This window comes from Pipra filicauda, unplaced genomic scaffold, assembly GCF_003945595.2.
Source record: "Pipra filicauda isolate LSUMZ 115617 unplaced genomic scaffold, ASM394559v2 scaffold179_size1759329_pilon, whole genome shotgun sequence".
Classification (NCBI taxonomy): Eukaryota; Metazoa; Chordata; class Aves; order Passeriformes; family Pipridae; genus Pipra; species Pipra filicauda.
This window is the reverse complement of record NW_024104286.1, coordinates 547245-573835: the sequence shown is the minus strand read 5'-3', so window position 1 is coordinate 573835 and position 26591 is coordinate 547245. Positions and strand designations below refer to the sequence as shown.

Below are 26591 nucleotides of genomic sequence, written 5' to 3'. Positions count from 1 at the left end.
TACCTAGGACTTCACTTGTGTTTGTGGTAATTACTGGGTGGAAATGATCACTATAGCTTTTATGTCTGTTGGACATGACTTGTTGAGCACTTTAGAGATGTCACAGGCTTTCTGTGAAAGCTGCCTTTTTTTGGTTTTGTTTTTTTTTTTCCCCCTCTGCAAAGTGGTGCTGATGAATAGTGATTCCTGGGACTTGAGTCTGAATATTTCAGTCTGACAAATGAAGTCAGTGTGATTAAGTCAAGAATGTCTTGCTGCTCATAACTTAGACTGTGGGATAGACTTGAGCTTTCCGGGTAATTAGCAAGATGCACGTTGTAGTTACCCTCATGGTTGGGATGGAAGTGTATGTATTGATTGCTGTGTATTAGAAAGGTGAGTTGTTACTTTATAATGAGAGAGAACAAACAGCAGTGACAAAAAAATCCTATACTGACACTTTGTGTTTGTATTTTTTGATTCTGGTTGCAGTTGCCTTGTTTTATTTCTGTTAGTGTGTGTAATGGCAAGTTTATTATATGGTAGTGTTGAAACAACAACCGTGTAACTTGGAAGGGAAGTTGTTTGTTGGACTTTTGTGACATCTGGAATAGCAACCCACATTTTTGCAAGTTTGTGGCTAGGTGGAGGAGACTATGCTTCTGTGTCATTGGTAACTTCCAGGTTTTGAAATGAAGCAGAAGTGATGGGCAGTAACTCCTCAGACTTCTGTGATACCTAGTGCCCAGTCCCTCATCCCCAATTTTTGTCTTCCTCTCAAAGAATAAGAAAGTGGATATTGTGATAGCATTCAATAGCATTAAATTGCTTTTTCCAAATTTGAGTGGAGAGGTCTGGAGCCTGGAAGGAAGTGGGAGGGTATTTATCTGACCAGATCTTCAACTAACAGTCTCTGTGGTCTTCCTAGGACCTTTTTCTGGAGAGAATTCTTATGGTGGAATCTATAGTTAGTTATAGGTGATGCTGGAGGATAGTAGGATCTTGTCTATTCCATTGTCTGGAGCATGAGGTGCCCTAATTATGCATAAATACTAATTGATAATAAGTTGGAGTAAAGGTGAGTTACACAGGGCTTTGGAGGACCTTGTAAAACTTGAGTATTGAAGAGTTAAAGAAGCTGAAGTGTAGGTGGATGTTCAGCGATGCTCCTGAAGTGTCCTTTGTGGAGGAGAGTATTAAACTTCATATGTATTATTTATAATATATTTATAATATTTCTATAATTGGAAACGTGGCCTTGGGTTTGTGATGGTCAGCTCTGTGAACTTTGCCAAAGGTCTTGCTTACAGGCAGCTGCCTGTACAAGGTATGAACTATGTAATGCACTGTTTTGAAGCATGTTCTCTGTAATTACATGTTGACAGCTACTTTCAACTTGAATTGGAATTTCTAGAGTTAGCTCTGAAGAGTGTAGTAGGTTTGAAACCTCTTCAGAATAAATTGGTGTCTAGAAAGCATTGATTTTTATGTAATATGTGTAGTTGCCTGTATTAATGAAAGGCAGTTGGTAGTAGGTGATGGAGCTGACTTAAAGGCCAGTGAAGTTCTGTGTACTTGATTAATAGAAGTCAGAAAAGCTGAAGCACTAGCTGACTAAAACTGTATATCTTCTGAATGGAATTTGTCATCACCTTGAACTCCCAGCCCTGCAAATAAATGAAGAAATCGAGCTTTTAAAATAAATTTTAAGCAAGCAAGACTGAAGTTATGTCTAAACATCAGGTTATAACACAGCTTATTATTGAACGAGTTACTTTGCTCAAAGCTGAAGGCTGTCATTTCTCCCAAGTCTTATTTTTTGCTGAGAATGAGAAGACTGGTTCTCTAAGGAATGATTTGAGTGTTCCCCGGTGTCTCAGTTGAGGACAGACTGATGCTGACAGAGATTCCATGTGCGTTCATATATACAGCTTTGAAGAACTAAAAGCTTTTTACAAATCACATGACAAAAGATGAATATCTGCTTATGGATCAGAATACGAAAAGTAAGTGATAGAGAAGACTGGTCGCCTGCTGTGAGCTGGCTGTCCCCCTGATGAAGAGGAGAACCTTTAGTGAAAAGAGTAACTGTAAAGAATGCAAATAGATGCAAATAAAAGGAGATGAGGAATACATTTGGTAAGGAAGTATCTATTTGAACAGGTTGTAATATTCATGTGAAACCCAAAAGCAGTAGACCTGAGGATGAAAAAAGTAACTGAAAGTGCTCTGTCTTAAGTAAATATGTGTTAGCTAAAAGCAGTGGTGTTCTTGAGCACAGAAATCCTGGGCTTTGTTGGTTTTCTTTGTGGTTTTGTGTGTTTGTTTTTTGCAAGTTTTTTGTGGGGTTTTGTTTGATTTTGTTTGTTTGTTTGTTTGGTGTTGTTTTTTGCTTTGGTTTATCTCCTTCCTAACCTTCACAGGCATACTTAGTATTGCAGTCATTCTCTTTTTGCAGTGTAAGTACTTTAGGACCTTTATTGGGTTACCTTCTTGGAGAATAACAGTCAGTTATTCCATCCTTTCCTGTAGGTCATGTTTTCTAGGCTTTTGAGCACACATTGCTTTCAGACTCTGGATGGCTGATATATAAGATGTTCAAGCTGAACAACTCCAGATGGAGCCTCAGTGCTGCTGGCTGGAGAAGAGAGTTTACTTCTATATTAGCATACTCTAGAGTGTCACTTCCAAGCATAATCACCATATACTTGCTGTAGCTTTTAGGACAGTCTTTGCTCTCTAACCAGTTATTTATCATCCTGCCTGTGTTACTTACACTTGTTTATGTTGACTGCTCTTCTAATTTGGACCCACTACAACTTGAAAGGTTTTTTTCCTGCCTGCCTGGGAAAGGTTTGTGTGTCCAACCTCATTTGGTTTTCTGTATACAATGCAGTTACTTGGCAGCACCACCAAGACTCAGAAGTACAATGCTTCTTTTGACCTTCTGCCATATCTGTTAGATGTTTTGGTGATGTGCTTATAGGAGGACTTTAACATTTTGCACCAGTTTGTCAGAACTATTAACTCATCTTTTGTGTTTCAAAAGATTAAGATCATCTGGAACTTTCCAATCAGAGGTTTCAGTTACCTTAAGGACTGCTTGTTTCAGTCTCTTCTTTTAGCATATTTATACCTATTGCTCTGATACTCAGGGATTTGAATTTATTTAAATGTGGATGTGAAGCATTCTGTGTTGGTTAGGAAGAGTATTGTGTTGGTTAGTGGTGTGTATTTTTATGGATAACTTTGGAACTACTTGTTTACTCTTACTACTAGTTTTTTAAGGGAGTGGGACTAAGAACGAGATGTTCTCCTCCAGTCCTGCTTTTGTGCCTGGCCTGTTGGAAAAAGAGTACCTCGTTGTCTTGTTCATTTCCTTTTAAAGGAGGTGGGATTGGAAGATTTGGTTGAACAGAGTTGGAAATATTCATTGCGGAAGAACGTCCAGCTGCCTCATAGCATGCCTCACTTATTAGTTCAGCATGTCTTTGTAAACATCTGAAAGCTTAGTATCAGGATAAACATGAATGTCTTAATTCACTATGTATTAATATATATATATAAGTTTATAATGTAAGAACATGTAAAATGGACATTGATGTTAATATGGTTTAAATTGAAATGCCAAATGAAGTTTTAAAGTTCACAGAACTTTGTAAACATTCTTGGTGAGTAGTTAGATTTAAAACTTTAACCTTATAAAATTGGTTTTCTAAGAGTGTCCCTCCCAACTGAATTTTAAAAATGAGTTTAATATTCTTTTTTAAATTCCTCTAGTGTCTTAGATTATATTTCGTTTCCTGCTGCTTGACACTAAAGGTCTGTGCAGCACGGTAGGAAGCAGAGTATGCAGGGGCACAGTCACTGTCTTCTGGGGAGTTACTGAAACTAGAACAGAAGCATCAGTTAACATGTGAAAATGACATTGTGAGATAAGAATAGTGGGTAACAGCCAGCCTGACTTCAAAGGCAGAGCTGCTTCAAAGCTCCAGCTCATGAGTTGGGCCCAAGCTGTGTTAGTGTTAAACCCGGAGTTGTAACTACTTGTTACAACTTTGTGTTGCACTGGAGTAAAATACCCTTTTTACATCTGTTTTGTTGTTTTACATGGTGAAAATGTGAGTCTTGCTGATAATTGTTTATTGTGGTGCTGTAGAGGTTTGCATACTTTGTCATCTTGACTCATTTGTGTTAGGATGAGAGTTCTTTATCCAGTGTTGCCTTGTGTTGCCTTCTAACAGGCAGTGTGAATCCTCTCTGTGGGCTCTGGATGATGTCTTATGGATGGCAGCTGTAGCCTTCCTCACAAATATTACTGTTGCTTGGTGTCTCTCTGTAGATTAACATGTTGGTTCAACAACTGGAAGATAACTGACCGTCCCTTCCATCAGCTGTGGGGAATGAAGGAGCAGAGTAACACAAGCCTCTTGTTAGAATGGTGTGATAGGTCATCATCTGTACCCTTAGGAGCAGCAGGTGGAGGTTCAGAGTACTTAAAAATTGTGCAGAACATCCCGTGACAGCACTTAACTGAGAATTTGTCTGCCTTGAGCTTGGTGTTTTGAGTAAAACCCCTGCTTCAGCAACAGTTAACTTTTGACTGAGAGAAAGCCCGAGGATTTCAATAGTCTCGGCTTCAGACTATTGAATTGCTACGCCTCATTTCACCAAAACTTTTTGCATTCTGGCAGGCTTTTGCATGCCTGTTATATTACTATGATAAACACTGAATAAGGTTTTAAGAATTGCTCTCTGAGATGGAAATAATATACCTCCAGTTTTCTTCTTTAAAAAAATAATGCAAGTACTGTACAAAAAAAAAGTACAAAAAAATGTTTATAGAAGCTCACTTCCCCCCAAAAATTGATTGATGAACTAGAACTCCAAGTGAGGATTGTGATAAAGCAGATCCTTAGGCAGGAGGAGCGATAGGTTATAATACTATCTCTTTGATGGAAGTGCTAAGTACTTTCTTAACAGTTCTAATTGAAAGCTAGTGTTGAGGCATTTTGTACTACTTAATCTTGAATTTCTTCTATTCCTTGGTTCTGATCTTTTTTTGACACAGGAATTTGACCATGCCCTGGTACTCAAAAGACACACACACTGACTTCTTCCCAGTCATTTAACCATATATTTTTATAAAGCCTCAAGTTCAGGCTTGTTTTCTGCAGTGTCCTTAAGTGCTTTGCTTTTCCAGCTAAATACATCTGAAAGTACCACTGGACTGTGTGACTGTGCTCGTTGCCTCTGTTGCATTGCTGCTTGTGATCGACAGAGCTCATTCAGAAGGTTAAATGGGGAAGAGAACAAGTGAGTTTTTGTAGGTTGGGGTCTCTTGGGTGCCTGGTGAGTGCTGACACAGGAGGAGGAGGACTGGAAGAATAAGTCTAAGCTTTCTGATGTAATTTGAAATTAGACTGACCTAACAGTAATGCTTAGCCTGACCTTAAGGGTTTTTCATGGGAAGTTCTGCTGACATAGCAACTTGATGTCACCAAAATGGGATGTTCTTGTTGTTCTGCTCCATTCTTGATTGGAACTCTTCTTAGTTCCCTGCCATTAGTGTGTGCTAAGGCCAGATGTGAACTGAATAACTTGCTGATAGAGGGAAAAACTTCAGTTTTCTGCTCTTCTGCAGTTTGGCTTTATTGTCTTATGGAAATAGCCTGTGGGAAGTCAATGGATAGAAAGCATCAGTGTGGTCTCCCTAAAACTCGAAACATTTTGGAGTCTATGTACTGTTATATACACTATATGTAAGTTCAGTTTAAATGATTTGCATAGATAAGTTTGATTATTTTTTTTTTTTGTCTTCAGAGTCTGAACATCTGTCAGAAGACAAATGCATAAAATTTGGAGTAGTGATCTATTGGCTTTACTTCCTTTGCTGTTGAAGGTGACTGAAAAAGATGTAACTGCTTGACATTCTATAGCTGCAAGTGTGTTTATGTATATAAATGTGTATTTATGTTGCTCGTTTCAATCTGTAAATCTTGAAAGTAGGAGCAGCAACGAAAAAGTTTGACTTCTGAAAATATTCATGCAATTTGTGTGAGAATACAATGTTCTCATAGCACAAACGAGCTGTTAGAAGAATTCCTTGGTGGAAAAATTGTTGAGTATTGACTTTTTAAATGTACCCTGGTCATCTTTATGTAGCTAAAGCCTCTAATTACTGTGAGTAGAATTGTCCAAAAAAAAAGGAAACAAAAGAGCTTGTGTGGTCAACTAACTGGGATGTTTTTCCAGTTCGCTTTGTTACCTTCCCAGAAGTCTGAGCAGTTTTTGTAAATCCACTTGTAGGGCTTTTCTATGCTAAGTTTGTTGGAGTTACATACAACTGATTGTTATGCTGAAGTTTAGTACAGGTTAAGATTGACTAGATTTAATGACATGACAGAATAGATATATCCTGTACATTCTGGAATACATTGCTGAAATGTAACTTGTGAGCCTTATAAATAATGTAGAAAACAATAGTCAAATACTTTTTAAGAACCACTTCACCTTATGCTTAACTGTAGCAGTGGCAAGTGGAGACAAAATTTGGGCAGATTTTTGTGCATTTCAGTTAGTGTGCAAATAGTTGCCCTCTCTTCAGTGTCTGACACAACAATGTTAGTTAAGAGGCATGAGAAGACTAGACAAAATATGCTTGCATTACTTGTGAATTAGTCATGGCAGATACTCTCTATATGAAATGCATTCAGATTTTTTTTTTTGAGTTTTCAGGCTAATTTTTCAGTCTTAGTGACTGGCATATCAACAGTCTTGGTCTAAAGTTTTGGCTTAGTTTTTTATTTGTGCAGATTAAGGTGTTCATCCTGTTGATGTTAGTCAGTAGTTTTATACTGAAGGAATCCGTAGCTGACTCTTTCAGTCACTTTTTTGGGTGTCTTCATGGACTCAGTTATGGTTTGAACAATGAAAAGTCAATTGATGGGAAATGGAAATCTTTTAACAATGGACTCGTACATAAAGGCACATAGAGACTTCTGTCCTGAACACGTGGCTTGTCTTTTGTGTGAACTTGGTGGGTGGAAAGGCGGTTCGTATCTCAGGTTGAATGACCCCTTCATGCCTATGAAAATGGGACTACTAAAATTTAGACTTAAATCATGTTCCATGGGTGAACATCCTCAGTAACAGCCTGAGTACTGATTCGGCAACTGGAGAGAGAATTGGAGCATCTGCAATGGCTCTATTAAAACTTAAGCACAGGAAAAAGAAGTAGTGTGGACCAAGACTTTGGTTCTTTTTCATCATGTTAGTTCGCTTCAAGAGAACTAGGGTGAAGTTTCTGGAGCATCTGTTTGGCAAAAGAAATTGCGAACCAGTGATTGATTGAACTGTTTTGTCCTGATGGATTTCCCTTTTTGAAAGGAGCGTGGTGTAAAGTGCTGAGCTCAGAACATAGTTGCTTCTCTGGAAGGTATTTTAGGTATTAAGTGAAAATGCATTGAATCTCACGCAAACACTTGACTATGCCCACTCTTGCGTATTTGCTGTGTGAGGGAAGATCTAGTGTGAAGACACCACACTGCAGGATAGCAGAAAGATTGCATATGTATGATGGTACATGTCTTTGTTAGGAAGTAGGATAGGGAAGTTAAAACTGAGTTCTTAGATTGGTGATCACGTGGAGTAGTTTGTGGGGGTTTGACAGGGGTTCTCTTGTTTGGTTTTTAATTGTAGTTACTGGTATGGTAAGTGGTAGAAGTTACACTCATGCATTTTTCTTGAATTAATCTTTATTAAGAGTTCTATCTTTCGAAAACAGAAACAAGTGCAGTCATTTAACTTCAGTATTTACCTGATGCTCTGGATCAGTAGGCAGACTGCTACAGTACCATTGTCTGGTTATTGCTTTTTTCAGTAAATCTGAATACACACAATGCTCATATCTAGTTAAATTTCCACAAGACTGTTACACCAGTTACACAATTGTCAGGTTGTTTTTATAGGAAGTTGTGTATTGGTGATAGTATTCTCTAGTATTCTCTAAAAAATGGTCAGTCTATGCCTAGCTTTGATGTTTTTGCTTGAAGCATGCTTCTGTGGTGTTTCTACACTGCTGTGAATCAGTTATTCAGAAGAAAGTGGGAATTGTCTTTTAAAAAGCCAAGCTAATTACTAAAGGAAGCTTAATGTGAAGACTCAGAGACATAATCTTGTTGTGTCCCAACTAACCATTGCTTTGTTTTTAGGTGCCTTAGCTGGACCAGTTGTTGATCCACATGTGACAGCAGTTTGGGGGAAGAAGGTTGCACTGAAATGCATAATTGATGTAAATGAAACAATAACACAAGTTTCTTGGGAGAAGATATATGGTAAAAGTTCACAGACTATTGCTGTTCATCATCCTGAATATGGAATATCTGTTCAAGGAGAATACCAAGGAAGAGTGGCATTTAAAAACTACTCGCTTACTGATGCTACAATTATTTTAAAAAATGTAAGCTTTTCTGATGAAGGAGAATATATTTGCAAAGCAGTTACATTCCCACTTGGAAATACACAGTCATCCACAACTGTAACAGTACTGGGTAAGTCAACTTCTTTATGAAAGAAGGTCAAGTTCTGCAGGCTTACTAATAAGTTGTATTTTACCTTTTAACACAAAGAATATGCAAAATATGTATTTGCCGGTCTTCTATTACAGGTATCTTCTTGTTCTTACTAATGTCATTGAGAAGTCTTCTTTTAGGTCTTGCTTGTTTAGAACTTGCTCGTTGATTGTCTAGATATTAAAAATAAAATAACCAGCTCCTATTTAAATGTTGTGCCAATACAAACATTTAATGGCTTTACAACTTTGACTGGGCAGTGCTGATACCATGGGCTTGTGTGTGTGTGCTGAGAAGCTGCTGAATGCTGCTTTAGCTACCACGGTGGGCAAATTCCCTCATAAATTCCCTCAGACAGTGCTGTGAGTAGTCACCAGTTTTCAGGAAAAAAAAGGTATTGTTTAAAACCTGCTGATGACCAATTGTCTCAGTGAAATAATCCATCATCTGTAATCAGGTCAGTGTTCTAAGAGAGGTGGCAGATGCTCCATGCCTGGAAACATTCAAGGTCGACTTGGATGTGACTCTTAGCAACCTGATATAAGTGAAGGGGGATTGGACTAGATGGCCTTTAAAAGGTCCCCTCCAGCTCAAATTATTCTATAAATGTGTTGCTAACGTGGTAACTTAATGTAGCTGCTTGGGGCTGGTGATGTAAACTGTTCTTTGCGTAGTATAAACTGTCTAGTTGACTGCTGGGAGCTGTGGGATGAAAGAGGCAACTTAAGCTCTTGACTGGTCGTGGGTGGTCATAATGGAAAGTTTTCATAAACTTGGGTTTTCACTTATACTAATTTAGTCCCTCTTGTTGAGGGTTGAGTATTGCTGTCATAAGGAATTACTACTGAAGCACAGGTGGACTTAGGTGGTAGTGCAGTGCGAGGTAAAATGATTACCCTGAAACTTGAAAACCTATTATTGACTTGCCCTCTCCTTTTAGTAGTATTCCTTCTTGTAGTAGAGAAAGGTACTTCTGTATCTACTGCAAGTAGTCAATGGTACTTTCTACAGCTGAGGTGGTCCTCAATGACTGGTTTTGTAAACAGATAGTAGAGTACTCACTGAGATTAATCAGATGGCTGTTGCACAGTATGTAAACTGGTTTTCACCACAAGGTGGGGCAAAATAAACACATCAAAGCAACTGGCTTAACCCAGTTTGAAACAAGTAACTTGACCAAAATTCTATGTGATGTACAAAGCATGTAGTTTTATGGCTCTCTTTTCCATGTACTGCAAGTGGCCGTGGCTGTGGTTATTGTAGCAGTCTTTTGACTTCAGGTTTCAGCTATTGTACTTTACCAATATGCATGGGAGGTTCTTACTGTTCTGCCTCATCTTTTCTAGTCAGTTCCCAAGATTTATTTTTCAGATCACATTACTAGTTGTGTCCATTTTGTCCTTGAAATTTCAGGTTTATGGAGAACCTGAGGACGCACTTGGAAAGCAAACGTATGTCCTATGTATTTATTATTCTGCATTTGAAAATGTGGAAGGACCACAATTTGCTTGATTAGATATATATTATAAAAAAATGCAGTTGTAATGGAGTAGGAAAAGTATTTGTCAGGCATACAGTGCTTCTGATCATAGGTTGTTTTTCATGGTTGATGCAGATGGTTACCATTGCTCTTAAGCCTCTCGGTGACTTGATATCAACCTCTGAATTGCAAAACCCAGCTATTATTTGCAAAGATGCCTTTCCGTCCTAGTTAGCAGCAGCTTGGTTTGCATGTACAGCTTGGTAGCCCACCCTTGGTTGGGCTTACACTGGCCACAGAACTTAGGTATTTTCTGTCCTTCTGGAAACCTTTTACTACACTGAAATGTAGACTTAAAGAGTAAGAATACTGGGGAAGTAATGATTTTTAGAATATGCATGTAAATTAATAAGTTGTGAGCTTTGCTGGCCTGAGCTCGGCAATTCCAAGCTCAGCAGAGTCGTAAGGCATGGAATAGCTGTAATTGAAATTTAAAAGTTGATGTAACTTTAAAATCCAGCTTTAGTCTGACTGCATTTTCCCACTGGTCTAAAAAACTCTCCCTTAAGTGAGGAGAGAAAATTTCCTGTCCTAGGGCCGAAACTGTTTCCAATCCAAGCAGCACTGCCTTTTTTCCTAGTCCCTAATCTGTTCCTCTTTAGCAAAGAATTAGTTTCCTTCCCATATGTAGTGGACATAGTTCATTATGTAGTAGGTACTTCTACACTGTAAGACAGAGACACTGAAGACAAATGGAAGAAAAAAATAACTACAAGATAAAATGCCCTTTGTTTTGCCACAGTGTACTGATCACCATATTTAGAACTTCTCTTATGCTTCTTAAGTGTAACAAACTTTCCACATTTGGTGACTTTGCTTGCACCCAGTTTTCTTTGTTTAGTGCCCCATGCTGTCTTAAAGAAAATGCATTTTAAAACAAGAGGTGAAGACAGTAAAAATATGAAAATGCTCTTAGGGTCAAACAGGTATATTGAACTTGTCTACAGTGTTGTTTCTTCAAACTTAACTGTGTTAAACTAGAGCAAAAAATCACAAATAGTTTTGTGGCATGCTGTTTTTTAAAAGACACTGACCAAATGGGCCAAACTGGTGTCTTGAGGCAGAAGAGATTGATTGTGACAGGTCAGCTTGCACAGCTGACATAATTTTTATGTTGCCAACTTGAGTGCTGTACATGACTGTTTTAAATACTTGGTTTGGCTTGACTCTGCTGTCTTGCCAAGTTAGATTTCTCAGCATGGATATCAATAAAGGAGGTCTTGTTCTTCTGCAGCCTGGCTCTTACCAATGCTGCAAGTGAACAATGAGCTGTGCAGGTGGGTGTCAAAGGTGTAAGTCTGTCACCATGGATAGATCCCAGACACTCTCATGTAGAAATTCTTACAATTAGCAATCAGAAGGTGCATGTCAGACAGTATAGAAACTGGATCCTCTCAGACAATTCTAATAAAGTAATGGTGTTTAAGAAGTGCCTGTGAGATATACACATTAATTACACACAATATTCTGGGTCAAGAAAAAGTATCAAGTAGATAACAAAGTTATCTGGTCTGACTGGTCTTAAAATGAACGAACAAAAAAAAACCCAAAACCACAAAAACAAAACAACCTAAATGTCAATAATTAAGGATTAATTATCCAATAGGATAAGGTACACAGAAATATAAAGCTGCTGGTTTTGAGGGGAGAGAAAATAAAGGCTAGAAATACTGTTTTGGAAAGAAGTTATTCAAGTAAATGTCAGTTGCAATGAAGAAGGAACATTCCCAGTGTCGTGCTGTTGCCAAGGAATTAGTGAATTTAATGGCAAGAGGAAATAATCTTGTTTGTGTTGTAATCGTTCCAATTTTGTCCAGACCTCCTGTGCACAGTGGCAGAAGAAAAGTTTTAAAACTAACAGAAACAGCTGAAAAAGGCTTATGAAATATTTAAAATCAAGAAGAAACTTTGAGGCCTGGAAACTTAATGCAATAGGATTTAAGGCTCTTTCTTGTTTGAATGCTTTATTATCTTGGTTTTCTATGAAGTGTAAGGACTTGAGCAGTGAGAGGTCCATGTTGAACATAAGATGAAGGTAGAGTAAGTAGAGTTAAATCAGGTAATGGTCATGAGTCAGTATGTGCAATTTAGGTGAGACTTTAAATATCTTTATAGCACAAATGTAATTCATGCCATAATGTTGCTTTAGATTTGTGTGACTGTTCTTCTAATTTACATGAATGAAATGATCGGTGGGCAGTGACCTCTGTCCATTCAATCACTGTATCTACTCAGTTGATGATTTAAAGGCAGGGAGGAAACCACCACTGCCCTTGAACTCTTACACTGTGGAAGCAGGACTCTTCTGCTTTTGGATCTCTGTGGGATTGGTGGCTTCCTTTCCCAAACAAAGCATTTCACCATCTTTTTCATTTGACCTGAATAGAGCATAATGTTTCTACTGAAAGGGTGAAGCAGCTTCTCTAATGCTCTCCCAGCTGCCTTCATGTGTCCACCACCACCACTGTGAGCAATGAAAGTCTGTAGGACATGTTTCGGTATGATTCAGGTGGCACTCTGAATGTTCCTGGGATAAAAGGGGACTGCTGCAAGAGTTGGTGCATGTAGAAGTTACACTTTGCAAAAAAAGGTAAGAAAAAGACTACCACAAAAAACCCTTCCAACCCCCTTCTTTTGGGCAATCCTTTATCCAAATGGAAAGTGGTATAACTGTTTCCCATTGAGAGAGGTGAGGTGCCAATGGCCCCTTGTCATTGTGGATTCATTTGCCGGATACTTCTCTAAATCCGTGAATGAAACATCTAGAGAGGCTGTAGAATACATATATATATATGAGATATGTATACATGTAGAATATATGTAACGTGTAAAATAACTAGCTGGGTTTCTGCTGGTTTTGCTTCAGTTGCTGGGACAAATGATAATTCTGAACGATCAACTATAGATATAAGGATCCTAACTGCAGTTGCTTTCTGCTTTTTAGTATGTGGCTATTTAGTTATTTTGTAGTTGGTGTGTAGTCCAAGAATCATAATTTGTGGGAAGATGTGACAGTAGAAGGCTAAACACTTGTGAAATATAGAAAAAAACTAAAGCACTGGAACACATTGGATTGGGAATAAGTCTTTTACAGAGTTGAGTAGTTTTGAATAGTTCAGCTTTGTGTCTTGTTGACAAGTGTAAAACTAAGTATTACACAATGAACTCAAACTGGCTTATGTCACAAATTTCTGGTACCACTTGAGAAAATAGTCTTTTTTCCTAATAATGATAATCTTAGCAGAAAGTGGGCTTTTTTAATTAGTGTATCCTGCTCTCTGGCTACTGTCACTTAATACTTGTAGACTTCTTTTTCTGAAAGAAGAGAACTGACTAGTCTGCTTTAAATCTGGAGATCTCTGCTACCTTAGTTAAGAGTTCTTGTTTACTTATATGTCCCTTTACAAAGAGGTGGAAGAAGAATTCTGCAGCTAGGTACTTTTTTTTTTTAGTCACAGGAATAGAATATATGAAACTTTATTTCCGGCTGAAACTCTTTGACTGTATTGCTGGCATGAAACGCTACTGATAGTTGCTTATTTAATTGATTTCACTGTACAGAGATCTCAGGCAGGGAGTGATACAGCAAAAATTAAAATCTTTATGCTTATAAAATTCTAAATGTAAATTTGAGTGTTTACATCTGCCTTTTATTAATACTACAGAAGCTACTGAAAAAGTTACAGCTAGTGACTTGGGGAGAACAAGCGTGGAAGCCAAACTGTGGGTGAAATAACAAAGCTGTGTAGTGTCAGGTCCTCCATATTAGGTTTTAAAGGCTTTTTTTTTTTCTCCAGATGATAGAATGCTCCAGGCTTATTGCAGAAAGCTCTAGTTATTGCTCGTGTTGGAGAGCAGGGAATCAGATTTGAAAGAAGCTCCATTAGAGATGCTTCAGATATAGGAGAGTGAGTGTAGAACTTGGCATAAAACCCCTGCTGTTGGTTTATTTACAGTAAGGTCACTAACAAATCACAGAGGGTAAGCATTCAGAGAAACAAAGTAGAAAATAATTTGCTCTCAGTATTGGCCCAAAAAACCTTCAATTTCACGGTGATTTATATTCTTTAAGCTCTTCCAATCATAGAACAGAAAAGACATTTTTATAAGGTTATCCGTTTAGTAGCTGCCTTTCCCTTTAGTGTAATTGAGCAAATAATAAACTACTTTCTTCAGACATGAGCAGTGTTAGATTGAGCAGAAAACAGTCACAGACTGATCCTGGCACTGAATTCACTCCAGCTGAAAGAAAATATTTGATACCCAGTTATCTTTGGAAGGTATAGGTAGTTGGAGAAGTATCTTGCCAGATACTCTGCTCTCTGGTGATCTCTGCTCTATTTCATTTCAAGTTGTGTGTGTGGCTCAGCTTCAACTTCTGGGAAAGAAATTCCACTAACTAAATTTTTCCTTCTTGCCCTGAAAGGCACAGAAGTTGCAAGACTTGTCTTTGCTTTGTGATTAGTGAGTGCTGGTCCACTGAGGTGGATTCTGAAGAATTATGATGTGTAGGGATGACCTGCCCTAGAGGACTCCCAGCAGCCTGATAAGAGCAAGAGACAAGCATTATGTAATAGCCTGCTACTCTACTGCAAAACCTGTATCTTACAATATTGGTGACACAAATGGGCTGTTCTAAAAAAGCACAACCTTGGTTTGTGTCTGAAGGACCAGATAGTATTTCTGGCTTAGACTGCAACTGGTGGATGGCTTGTACAGGGCTGAAAAAAACCCCTGTTAAACGAAAAAGGAAATTTTTCAAAACTTTTCAGTCTATGGCCCTCAGCAGTAGACTTGTACATAAGGAACTAAACTTCCTGTTATAGTGAAGTGTGTTGCCTAAATCTGCAAAATTTTGGGGTGGGCAGTGGTTTTACAAGGAGGTCACATCCTCCCATGTGTCTTGGGTGTAGTACTGAGTTCAAATTTTTTACTTCTATAGGGATTCATTCACAAAAATATATTCATAGGCAGAATTTTATCAATAATTAAAAACAATTTCTTTGTGTATCAAAACCATATAAATTTTATATAAAATTACATGTATTTGCGCATACACATTAGATTTTATATTCAGTGTGTGGTGTGTGTATACAGAATAATGCTTTTTTGGAGGTTGAATGTCCTTTGCAGCATGGAAGTCATTTATATTGTACTGATGAACAAAAGCTTAAACTCTTAATGTTGGGTGTTAAAACACTGAGGGAGCTTTGAAATGACATAAACTGGCAGTGTAGATTAATACTTGAATGCTTGAAAAGGCAGCAGAATCTAAGCTTTTTGAAAAAAAAAATGCACTGTAGTTTCGACTTAATATTTTAAGCTGTCTGTTGTCAGACACTACAACTGGAGCACTGTAGTTGGCGTTTTGGACCTATCCACACTGGAATTCCCTGTCAGTGCATTAAATGTAGTGAATGAACAGCTCCGAACTTGGATGAGCGGACAAAGGTGAATAGTGTCAGCAGGCAAAATCTTCATGAAGCTGTCACCTCTGAGCTTATTTCTGGGATATCTGATTAGCCTAGGCTTTTGCAAATGGATTAGATTTTGTTTGACTCTTACACAGTGACAGTTTCAAAGATGTGGAGTCTTTCTTGTCTAAATTTACTTTTTCTCCCCTCCCTAGTTGAACCTGTTGTGAGCTTAACGAAAGGACCAAACCCTCTAATAGATGGTGCAAACTCGACAATAGCAGCCACTTGTACAGCAGCCACTGGAAAACCTGCTGCACAGATTGACTGGGAAGGAGACCTTGGTGAAAAGAAACCCCCCTCTATTACTCCGTTTCCAAATGAAACAGTGACAGTTGTAAGCCAGTACGAGATTATGCCCACGCGGTTTGCGAGAGGAAGACACATAACTTGTGTTGTGAGGCACCCTGCTTTGGAAAAGGAGATCCGATACCCCTATGTGTTGGACATACAGTGTAAGTATTCTGTAAGGTAGATGCTGCTTGGTGTATTTCTTACAACCACCCTCTTAATCGGTGTATACCTTCCACAGGAAGGAGATGAGCACTTTCTGCTTCTGGAAAATGAAGGAAATGAAAACTCCACAGAAATCTAAGCTGTGATTGAGGCAGGTCAGGCAGGAGTAGAAACCTGGGGTCTCTGTTTTACCAATAAGGTCATGAAGCTAAAACACTGTTATATTTGTTTCTGTTGTTTGTTTTGGATATTGAATCACGGGTAAGCATTATTATTCATATTTAAAAATAAAATTCAAAAGTTACTGACAAAATAACAAACTCAGTTGATCTGTAAGCTCTTTATAGTGTCTTAATTTCAGCAATAGTAAAGAGAATTGTAATAAAGATTCATGTTTGAGATGACAAGTTGAAAGTAGGCCTTATGGTCAGTAAGTTATTTTCAGATTAATCACTAAGCTTTGTCCACTCTAATTAGCATAAGGAAACAAGAACATAATACATACATTCTTAACATTTGATATTCAGCTTCAAGTTGCTCATATAATTCAAATGTGTACCAGGCTTGTTTAACAAATGTGTGGCTTTAAAACACGTGAAGATATGTGGTGAGATGGCTTACAATGCTGCTTACCTAAAACCAGTTAAGATGAACTTTAGTTATGTGACCCTTTTTTTTTTTTTTGGTTAGACAATGCATATGTGACCAAACCCAACTATTTTCAAGTTGTTCATTTATTATCCTGTCTCAGCTGTGTGCTGCTTTAAAGTTCCTGAATCACAGAAGTCTGTCAGTTCAATTAGAAGAAATGTAGCGGCTGGAAAAAGTAGACTTGCTATTTTGGTTTGGCTAGAATCTAATTTGGGTTTGTTTTTATTCCGTTTGGTAAAGAATCACTTATTTTGGCATAAAATAGTGATTAGTGTTGCTTTATTTTACCAGTCTTGAAGTTTTAGATTGAAGGGCCATTGCTACAGAAATAGAACTAAAAGGTGTTTTTTTTTCCCATCATTGTCTCAAACAGTGAAGAAGAGAATAAAGTTTCATATTTAAAGTGAAATGAGGATGCAAATTGATCTTAAATGTTTTTATCTGAAATTAGTGTTAAGGCATGTTTAAGAATTTCTAACAAAATTGTATAGTAACACAGCAGCAAGTGAGCAGCAGTGTGTGTTCCTCAGTTTTCCCTGACACAGCTTTTGCCACTGCTCCTCCCTCACTGCTGTAGGAGCTTATACTAAATCATACTGTCTGTTCTGTGGCTTCTGAATATTTCAGCTGGGTGTCTCTGGCTTATCTGACATCACCTCCTTGCTTTTTAGAGCCTTAAAAACATAATTCTATGTATTGGTGCCAGTGGATAACTTAATCTTTATAGCTGGCATCTGTGAACTTTTTGGTGATTTCCTAATTACCTGGTTTTTCCAAAGGCTGTCTCTGACCCTTTGCTGTATCTTTTTAGTGAGAAGTAGCTCTAAATTACCGTTCCTCACTTCCCAAAAAAATGAAATAGCTTCTTTTCTTCTGAAGTCCTCTCACTTCCCCAAGGTGTTGTACGGTTGCTGAAAACACAGGGAAAGTTGCACTGATTAAAACAACTTGTTCATTGCTACATATTATGCTGTAGCTTGGAACTGCATTGTGTTCTCTGTATTTTGGTGGTGCTGGTGGTCTTTAAATTAAAAACAGACAACAACAATGAAAGCACACATCCCACTTCCTCCCTCCCCTCCAAAAAAAGAAAAAAAAAAACCAAAAAAGCCCCCTTCTGCTCCACTGATCTGACCATTAGACACAATTCACTCTTAACAAAAAAATTGTGATTGATAGATGGAATCTTTTTTTGTCAGATGCCCCAGAAGTTTCGGTAACTGGCTATGATGGAAACTGGTTCATTGGAAGAGGGAACGTTCAGCTCAAATGTAATGCTGATGCAAATCCATTACCTATGGAATTTATGTGGACCAGGTAAATATTTATATAAAGGGACTTGCCACATGATTCAAGTGGTATAATTGCTTAGCTTACAGTAAATGCATGTTTTGAAAACAAAGAGTATATGACTTATATTGGGTTGTAATGATTTTATCCAGCCATTTAAAAGGAGAATACAAGATATGTGTATGTATGAATATGGGTGGGTGGATATCTTGTAAATTTATATGCCTGAACAGTTTGTCATTACTCTCAGGGTAAAGTCTCTTTAGTTACTCAAAGTAGACTAAACTGTGTATGCTGCAGCACGTAGAACAAAGACCAGTAAGTCTAGTAGGGATCCAACTATTTTTTTATTAGTTCTGTTTTATCATCACTGAGAGTAGATTGTAAACACTGGAACGGACTTTTCTGTATCTGTATTTTAAAATCTGAAAATTACAGTTGAGATGGCTTACTGAATTACAGAATTTGTCATGTTTTTCAAAGTGCTCAAGTAGTTGCCAAGTCAGATGAATCCATCGTGATGGAAACTGGGTCTTGAACAGGTGTCTAGTAAAATAAAAAATTGAATATAGCAGCCACACTTCATGAATATATGAATTAGGTGGGCCCTACTCTGAAGTAGCCATGGCTACAGCCATGGCTGTACTTTGTGCAAGAGACAAAGGAGGACAATAAAAGCAAGCACAGATAAGTTTTTCCTGTGAAGAAAAAAAAATAAACAAACTCAGCCCTTTTAGATTGACTTGCTGCCTGTAGAAAAGGAAATAACTTTCCCAAGGATAGTGTGAATTTATGTGTGACTGTTATAGTGGCTTCTCTTGGTAAATATTTGGGAATATTTATTTATTTGAAGCTGTAATCAATTTCCCTGCCTTCTCAATGGTGGATATAACTTAATGTAGAGGAAGAGTAGTCATGACGTGGATTGAAAATGTTGTATTGATAAGTTTGGAGTTGCTTGATGGCAATATTGCAGGAAAAGAAAACATTACTGTAACTGACTCAATCTTAAAACCAGACACTGAAATTTTCAGAGTGGCATGGCTATGCTAAACTAACTTTAGTAAAATGTGTACTTTACCTACTGCTACAGTAGACTGCCATCCCCATCCCAGGCTTAGCTCAAAATCAGCGTGATGAGAAATTTCAACACATAAAAATTCATATGTTCAGAAAAGCTTGCCAGGCTGAACAGCAGTACCACTTGTTTCTTCAGATGCACTGGGTTCTCAGTTCTCTCATTTGAATTTGAGACATATGTAAAAACTAATCAATACTACCTCTGTCTGAAATTCCAGAAGAAATAAACATATTTAAATACATTTAAAGCACTTCAAACTTCAGAGGTGACTTTTATATCTCCTAAGGTTAAAATGGAACCAACTCTTACAAAAAAGCTGATTTTTCTGGAGCAAAACTAGGGTACCTTTTTGAGCAGAAACAAAACCTATCAAAGAAGCTGCAATATTGGTGCATGAGGAGCTTCAAGTGTGTGTGTGGGGGGAAATCTATGTAAGAAAAGGGTAGCTGGAGTATTTAAGGAACCAAAAAGTAGCTGTGTTGAATTGTGTGCTATCTTACTGGTGTCAAATTATAGTAGCTTTTAGAACTACCATACCAAAAAATTGTATCTCTTGGAATCAAAGATGACACTGTACTTGCTGGCATAGTGGTATTTTCATGGTCAGTAATTTTAAAATGTTGAATGTATGAGAATTTTATTAGCATGGACCTGGCAAACAAATTGGCTGTTTTATAATGTTTCTGGAAATAAATACTTCTGGTACTAATGAATTATGGAGTATGTGCTTGATCACTTTTATCAGCTTTAATATGGCTGAAGCAGTTCTGGGCAATAATCACAGCAAAGTAGTAGGAATGTTGTCTTCAGCCTACATATGTTGGAGATCATTTTTGCTGTTAGCTGTGGGGTGTTTGGTTTTTTTAATTCAGTACTTATTTTAAGGTGTTGGGTGGCTTTTTTTCAATGCTGTTTATAAAAGCACACTTTCTAAATGCTTTCAAGGTACTGTGATCTGGTAAGCACATGCTTGCATATTGATTTAGGCCTGGTTAGCTGTTAATAGATACTTAGATAAAACATGGGATGCAACAGCATGAAATTATACACAGGTGTTTAATGGGCAGTTGGCAGCTCTGTTAAAATAGTTTCAGTGCTTTTGCCCTTTCCCCTTTCTCATCGTGTTTACCCAGTTGTTACTGCAATGTCAGGCAGAGTGGTACAGGGAAATGATAGAGTTGGAAAAGCCAGTTGACCAGAAACAAATTTTTTTTAACCAGTTGTTTCTCCAAATGTTCTCCACATTCTGTTTCAGTGCTGTAATTTGGATGGAAAAGTGATGGGGGATGAGAAAAAGCAGGTCAAGAGAGGGGGAAACTGCTTGAACTCTTGCTCAGAAATTCTAGTCAAAATGCCCTGTAAATTAAGCATGTATGGACAGAAATATTTATTGTGATAGCTCAACTGGATGCAAAGGAACAGGCAGATAATCCTGACAGCAGTATAAGTACTTCTTAGTTAAACTGTTAGTTTTTAGAGCTTGAGTTGGCTTGTTCCTTCAAGTTCTTTTGAGATGTTTTTTAGCTGTAGTAGTCTTCATTTGTAGACAGCTTGCTAGTGCCAGCAGACTTGACATTTAAAGGATTTGGCACAGAAATTAAAAACTAAATAAATGTTCAGGTGTACACTGAGAACGTCCAAGAAAAGCCCACTGACAATGTCAGAGCACAGTGAAAAGCTCGCTTTACCGACTATTACAAATATTATTTTAAAGTGTTCTTTTTAAACTAGTTGTAAGATTCACATTTGAAATATAACTGTTTTTCTAGGTTGGATGGACAGTGGCCTGAAGGATTGCTGTCTGTCAACAATACTCTGCAGTTCAGCAGCCCATTGACTTATAACTACACTGGGACTTACATCTGTAAGGTGACTAATTCACTTGGTCAGAGGAGCGATCAGAAGACTGTCTACATATTAGGTAAGTCTTCTCAGCAAAGACAGTGTGTTAACTGTGTTTTGGTCAGTGATTGAATTAACAAACTGAAGAGCCAGTTGATGCATGAAATATTTACACATTTTGTGTGAAAACCTATTTGAAGTATGGATTTAAGAACTATAATACAATTTGGGATAATTAATAATTAAAAACACGTAGTAGAAATTCTTAAAGTTGAGGTGCTTCTGAAATCATTACTTTCTCTTGGTAGGTGAACTGAGATTTGTTTCTTACAGTGTTAACCTGTGTTTGACAGGATATATTGACGGCAACAAACAGCACTTTGTCTGTAATAAATTGAAAAAACAGATGTTGTTGGGAGGTGATGAACTACATTTAGGAAAGCCAAAGGTGCTCTTCTTTAAGGAAGTTAGGGTTATGTTCTGAATGTGTTTCACATCAGTTACTCATCTCATTTTCTCAGCATGCAGATATCCAGTAATCATGAAGTATCTCATGCAGAACTTGCTGATCTACTTAGTGTAATATAGCAGAGGTGTGTGACTGTTTAGCATCACTGCTGTTGGAGCCCACAACCTTGTATCTGTTAACATAGTGTAATTAATGTTTTACTATGACAACTTCTTTGTGAAAAAACAGCATGACTTATGGTGTATGTGAATGGTGCCCTACAAGTGTGAAAAAGCTCTCCAGGTTTCCATAATGGATTAGGAAAATTAGCTAATACGTAGCTTGATCAATAAATGTTAATGTCACTTTTATAAGGAAGATAATACAAACATGAAAATTAAAATCTTTTCAATAAGTTATTGACATTTGCTGTTTCGATAAGGGAATTAAGTGTCAGAGTGCATGCTGGCATGGATACAAACATAGATGACTCCTTAGTAAGAACTTAAAACTCAATATGAACACTTAAGAGTGGAGATGAGAATGAGAACTTGCAACTAAAACTTAAGGTCCAGGATGTTTGAAGCCACATCTGTCAGAATTCATTTTTGATAGTTGTCTGCATCTTTAAAACAAATGATGGAGTTGCAGTCACACTGACATACTAGCTTCCACAATGGCCTACATTGTAGTTAAGTTCTAATTAACTGCCTAGTTAATGACCTAGTTTCCCATTAACTTCTAAGTAGTTTGAGACAGTGGAATTATTTGTAAACAACTTAATAGCTAGAATTTTATACACCTTTTATATATAACTTTTTTATGTAAGTTAAAAGATTTCAAGTTAGGGAAGTTACTTTGGTGAGAAGTTACTTTTGGATGCTTGGTTCTAATTCTGCTTCTATGAAGAAGAATTCATTGCTACATAGAAGTCTCAAAACAGTAACAAAGACTGGCATGGTTTAAGAAGTATCAAGTAAAAAAATTCAAATATCATCATTAAATAGGGTGAAATATTTGCCTGGATTGTAACATTGAAATACACTTACTCAGAAAATAACAGTACAGTTCATAGCTGTTTTCAGCCCTATTCTAATTCTCAGGAATGGGGAAAGTTTTTTCAAGTGCACCACTTTTCAAGTTGTCAGTTCTGTGAATATCATCTGCTGTAAGTAGAACTCATGCTTTTTACCATGATTGTCATGCATGAAGATATAAGGCCATCATTCAAATTATGTTTGCAATTAACAGACCAAAATAGGCCAACCAGGAAGTCATGTATGGCGTTTCCTAAAATGAATCAAGTTTTTGAAAAGCAGAAGAAGCATACAGGCCGGTTGGGCTGTGGTGACAGCTTGTGTTCTAGCCCATGGCAAATGTAACAGAGCTTAATAAGCTTACTGCAGAGATAGTTAAGGTGCAGCAGTTGATCTGTGATGTGAACTGATGGATACTGTTTACCATGAGCGCTGCTTTTCAGCTTTGTTCAGCAACTTTGTTTTGCTGCAGTGATTTACTTGCAATTAGCAAACCTTAGCTGGTTTTAGGGAGCACCAAAACTGAACCTCAGCTAGCTAGAAATCGTGCAGTCGTGGTTCTCCTGGTTAAGTGCATCAGTAACAACAAATACTTCAGTTGACATTAAATTAATTTCAGTTTTTTAAAACCTCATGTTGATCATGCTACCAAAGTGAATAAAACCACTGTGTATTACCTTTGCATATATAGGAGAGTTGATAAAAATGAGAGGTGGGGCAATTGTAAGTGTAACACCTGTGTTGTTTTCAGAAAGTAATATAAAGCACATTTTATTCTAACGCTTAAGAATAACTTTTCATTGTGATTGGCTCTTTAAATAACTGAAATGCCCTTAATGGTGCAGGATGGACAAGTAACTATGAAATAATCTTACCACCTTTAATATTTGACTTAACTGATGAGGTATCTAGTAATGGCAAACATGGCACTGCTGCACTATGAAGCAATCAGCAATAACATGAAATAAGCCATTAGCTTATTTTTCTATCTTTGCTTTTATCCAGTGTATGAAACTTGGTATAAAACAAAGGGAAAGCTTGAAGCTAGTGGGACAAAGCTGTATCATCACACCATCTTTGAAATTTTAATTGTAAAGCTGTCAAAAAGGATTTATGATGCTAATGCTTCTGAACAGTCACAATGCTGGTAGTTAAGTTTTTTTTTTTTTAACTACTAGCAAAAAAATATCTCAAGTTGAAATGTGTTCTAGGATTATAATGTGAGCTGAGCAAAAAAAGTTGCCTTTGGTCCTGATATTCATTGTTAAAAAAATAAAGCTGTATTTTTAATAAGTTTTGTTGTGCTCCTAGACTTTGTTAGTACTCCTAAAGTGGAATAGGGAAATAAAAGAGAAGTTGATACCAACTAAATGGTAAAATCACCAGTTTTTATTGACAGGAGATAATACATCTTTATAGGGATAGAGAAATACTCAAATGTTATTTGAAGACAGACTTTTTTTATATTGCTTTTAAGGCACTGATATCTTTGCTATTTTTTACTCATTCAGTGATGTAAAGTTAAACTTCTTGTGTAGTTTTCAATCAAAAGCAAGTCATGCTTCTCATGGGGTTCAAGTGTTGAAGTTCTGGATGTAGTCCTCCTGTAGGTTTTTCAAAACAAGCCGTCAGCTTGATATGTAAAGCACTTCCTCTTGCAATATTGATTTACTCAGTTTTCTTACACAAGGAATTGTATCTTGTTTTCTTGGCTCTGTGTTCCTTCATACTGTTTACTGAGGTCTTTCCTTTCTCCACTTGCAAGGGAGAAGTGACCTGTGAGGCTTGCATTCAGATAGGAACCTACTTACTTCCTCTGTCATGACTGCCTTTGGGAGACACTACTTTTGTTAAAAGTAAAGCCAGCCTTTGTTAGCCGGCAGTCCTGGGAAGGTGTGGTTTGTAAGTACAGGGTCACCCTCTTGTAGAGTGGGCATTGTCAGGATTAACATAGGAGAGGCTGATCCTCGGTTTTACTTTTGTTTCTTCATAAATAAATCTCTGTTCTGAGAGAACATTGTGAATTCAGGCACTCGTTTATTTTCTAATGTACAAACTACTTTTTTTTTTTCTGTTGTGTAGCAAAGGACTTCCCAGGATATTCTGACTGTTAACTTTCTTGCTCCCTGGTATGGCGTGCTTTGAAACTTTAATGGTCTTCCTGAAATGTTCCTTTGTGCTCAAGCTTATGTTAATGATAAGTTTCTCCTGTATCCCAAAGAAATACCAAAGTCTTCTATTTGGTGTGTGGAAATCCCAGCTAGAAACTACAAAAGTACTCTGAGTTTGAAAGTGGATGATTGACTCTGATGAAAGAAATCGATGGTACCTGTCTGCATATCATGCTGCCAAAATAGACATGGGGGCACATACACTGAAAAATAATCTAAAGGGAAATGTTCTACTCCAGTGTGGAGCCTTCATAGACAAGAAACTGTGGGGAGAGGGTTACGCAGTGTCCTCATCTATTTTTTGACTTTTAGAGTCGCAGTGGTTGGAGAAAGAATGATAAGTTTCCACATCAGTTCTTCTCGGACATTTCTGAAAGCCTCCTTTGATGGAAAGGCATCTTTCCCTGCTGTTACAGAGGAGTTGCTATGTAAGCTTTTCAGCAGTTGAGAGAAAGGGTTGTTTTTATAACACCCAGCTACATTGAATTATTATTCAGTTTTTAAGTACTTGCCATGTAAGTGAAATTTAGCAACAGCAGGTTAAGAAGCAAACATACATGTAATACAGGTACAGACAGATACTTATCACTTAGGAAAATGACAAGTTCAAAGAGATCTTGTAATTTGTACAAAGCCAACTCAGTTTTGGATTATAAGTAATAGGTAGCAGGTCCTTGGCAAAGAAAGGGATGTTTGCACCTTGAATCATGTGGGGTTTGTGGTTTGGTTTTGGTTTTTTTTCAAATAAGGAGAACTACTTTTAGCCACTTTATTGTGACTCTTGGAACTAGGCAAACTTTGTCTATATTAATTCACAACAACTACCCAAGAAACCTTTCCTTCCAAAACTACTTCTGTAATGCTTAACTGACATTTTAACCAAAGGAGATGTGTGCCAGTATTGAATTATCTTACCTATTATAGAGCTGGTCACCTTACCTCTGAATTATTTCATAGTAGGCTAAATCCAAAATTATTTATAGTTTAAAAATACAGTGTTATCTAGTTGATTTTCTTAAAATGATGTGCTTGTTGATATTGATACCAAGACAGGACTTAACCTAGGATTTTTAAGCTAATGATCTGGTTCAAAGGATGCTCCATCTATTTCTTTTCACATTCATCTTTCTGACACTTGGCTTACTGATGGCTTTGACTTAGCACAGAAGCAAAGGTGGGTCCTCATTGTTCAAGTGTCTGGGTACTTCAGGGGGATTGAAGTGGGAAGATGTGGTGTTGGGGCCATGACACGTCATGTTAATTGGATGTCTTTACTAAAATTAATTGTAGAAACTCACCTTCCCAGGCAAAGTTGTTTGTATTGTAAGAGTTGAGAAAATGATCAAGAATAGTCATTTAAGGAAAAAATGAAATTATCAGACTCACGCTGTTGAAAGTTGGTACTGTCTTTTATTGGAAACATCTGGAAAAATAATTAATAGAGGAAAAACTAAGCAGTATACAAGGACCATGGTGCTTTAGTTTGAGGTGGTATTAGAGTTTCATTTGAAGTGAACAGCAAGTCTTGCTTTACTTGGCAGAAATCTGTGTCAAAGGCTTTGAAGCAAAAACTTCTTTATGTGCATGGAGTGAGTTGATTGACTTAGTATATTGATACTAGAAAACTGGTTTTTGCTTTCCTCAATTGTGTCTCTTGTTTTAATGGGGATGATAGCTATGGAAAAGGAGAATAAATTTTGTTGGGGTCTTTGCTGGTCCTCACTACTGCAGGGCACATGTAATAAGGATGTGAACAGAGCCCAGAACAATAAGAAACAAAAACTGAAATCAAGATGCATTTAACTTAAGCCCAGATATTGTTCAGAATTTATGCCACTTTTAGCTCCCTGACCTGCATGGACATTTAGTGTGGTGTTGTAGTTTGTCCAGCAGCACAAGCCTGCATCAGTGAAAGCTGTTAAACATTGGGTCCTAAGTAAAATGTGGGAAATTGTTGCTTTTGAATCAAGTGCCATATGAAACAATTAAAATGAAAATTTTGTACTCAATGTTATGTAAAAAGCATTCAGAATTCAAACATGTATTGGT

At 37.4% G+C, this 26591-nt stretch overlaps 1 protein-coding gene across 1 annotated transcript in view; it reads left to right on the top strand.

The window, feature by feature from the left end:
• The window catches only part of NECTIN3 (nectin cell adhesion molecule 3), a 58081-nt gene that overhangs the window by 11367 nt on the left and 20123 nt on the right, over positions 1 to 26591 (top strand). The window contains exons 3-6 of the mRNA XM_039379854.1: positions 8193 to 8531; positions 15722 to 16021; positions 17873 to 17990; positions 20814 to 20965. Of these exons, the coding sequence (XP_039235788.1) occupies positions 8193 to 8531; positions 15722 to 16021; positions 17873 to 17990; positions 20814 to 20965 (909 nt within the window). The remainder of the gene's footprint in view (positions 1 to 8192; positions 8532 to 15721; positions 16022 to 17872; positions 17991 to 20813; positions 20966 to 26591) is intronic.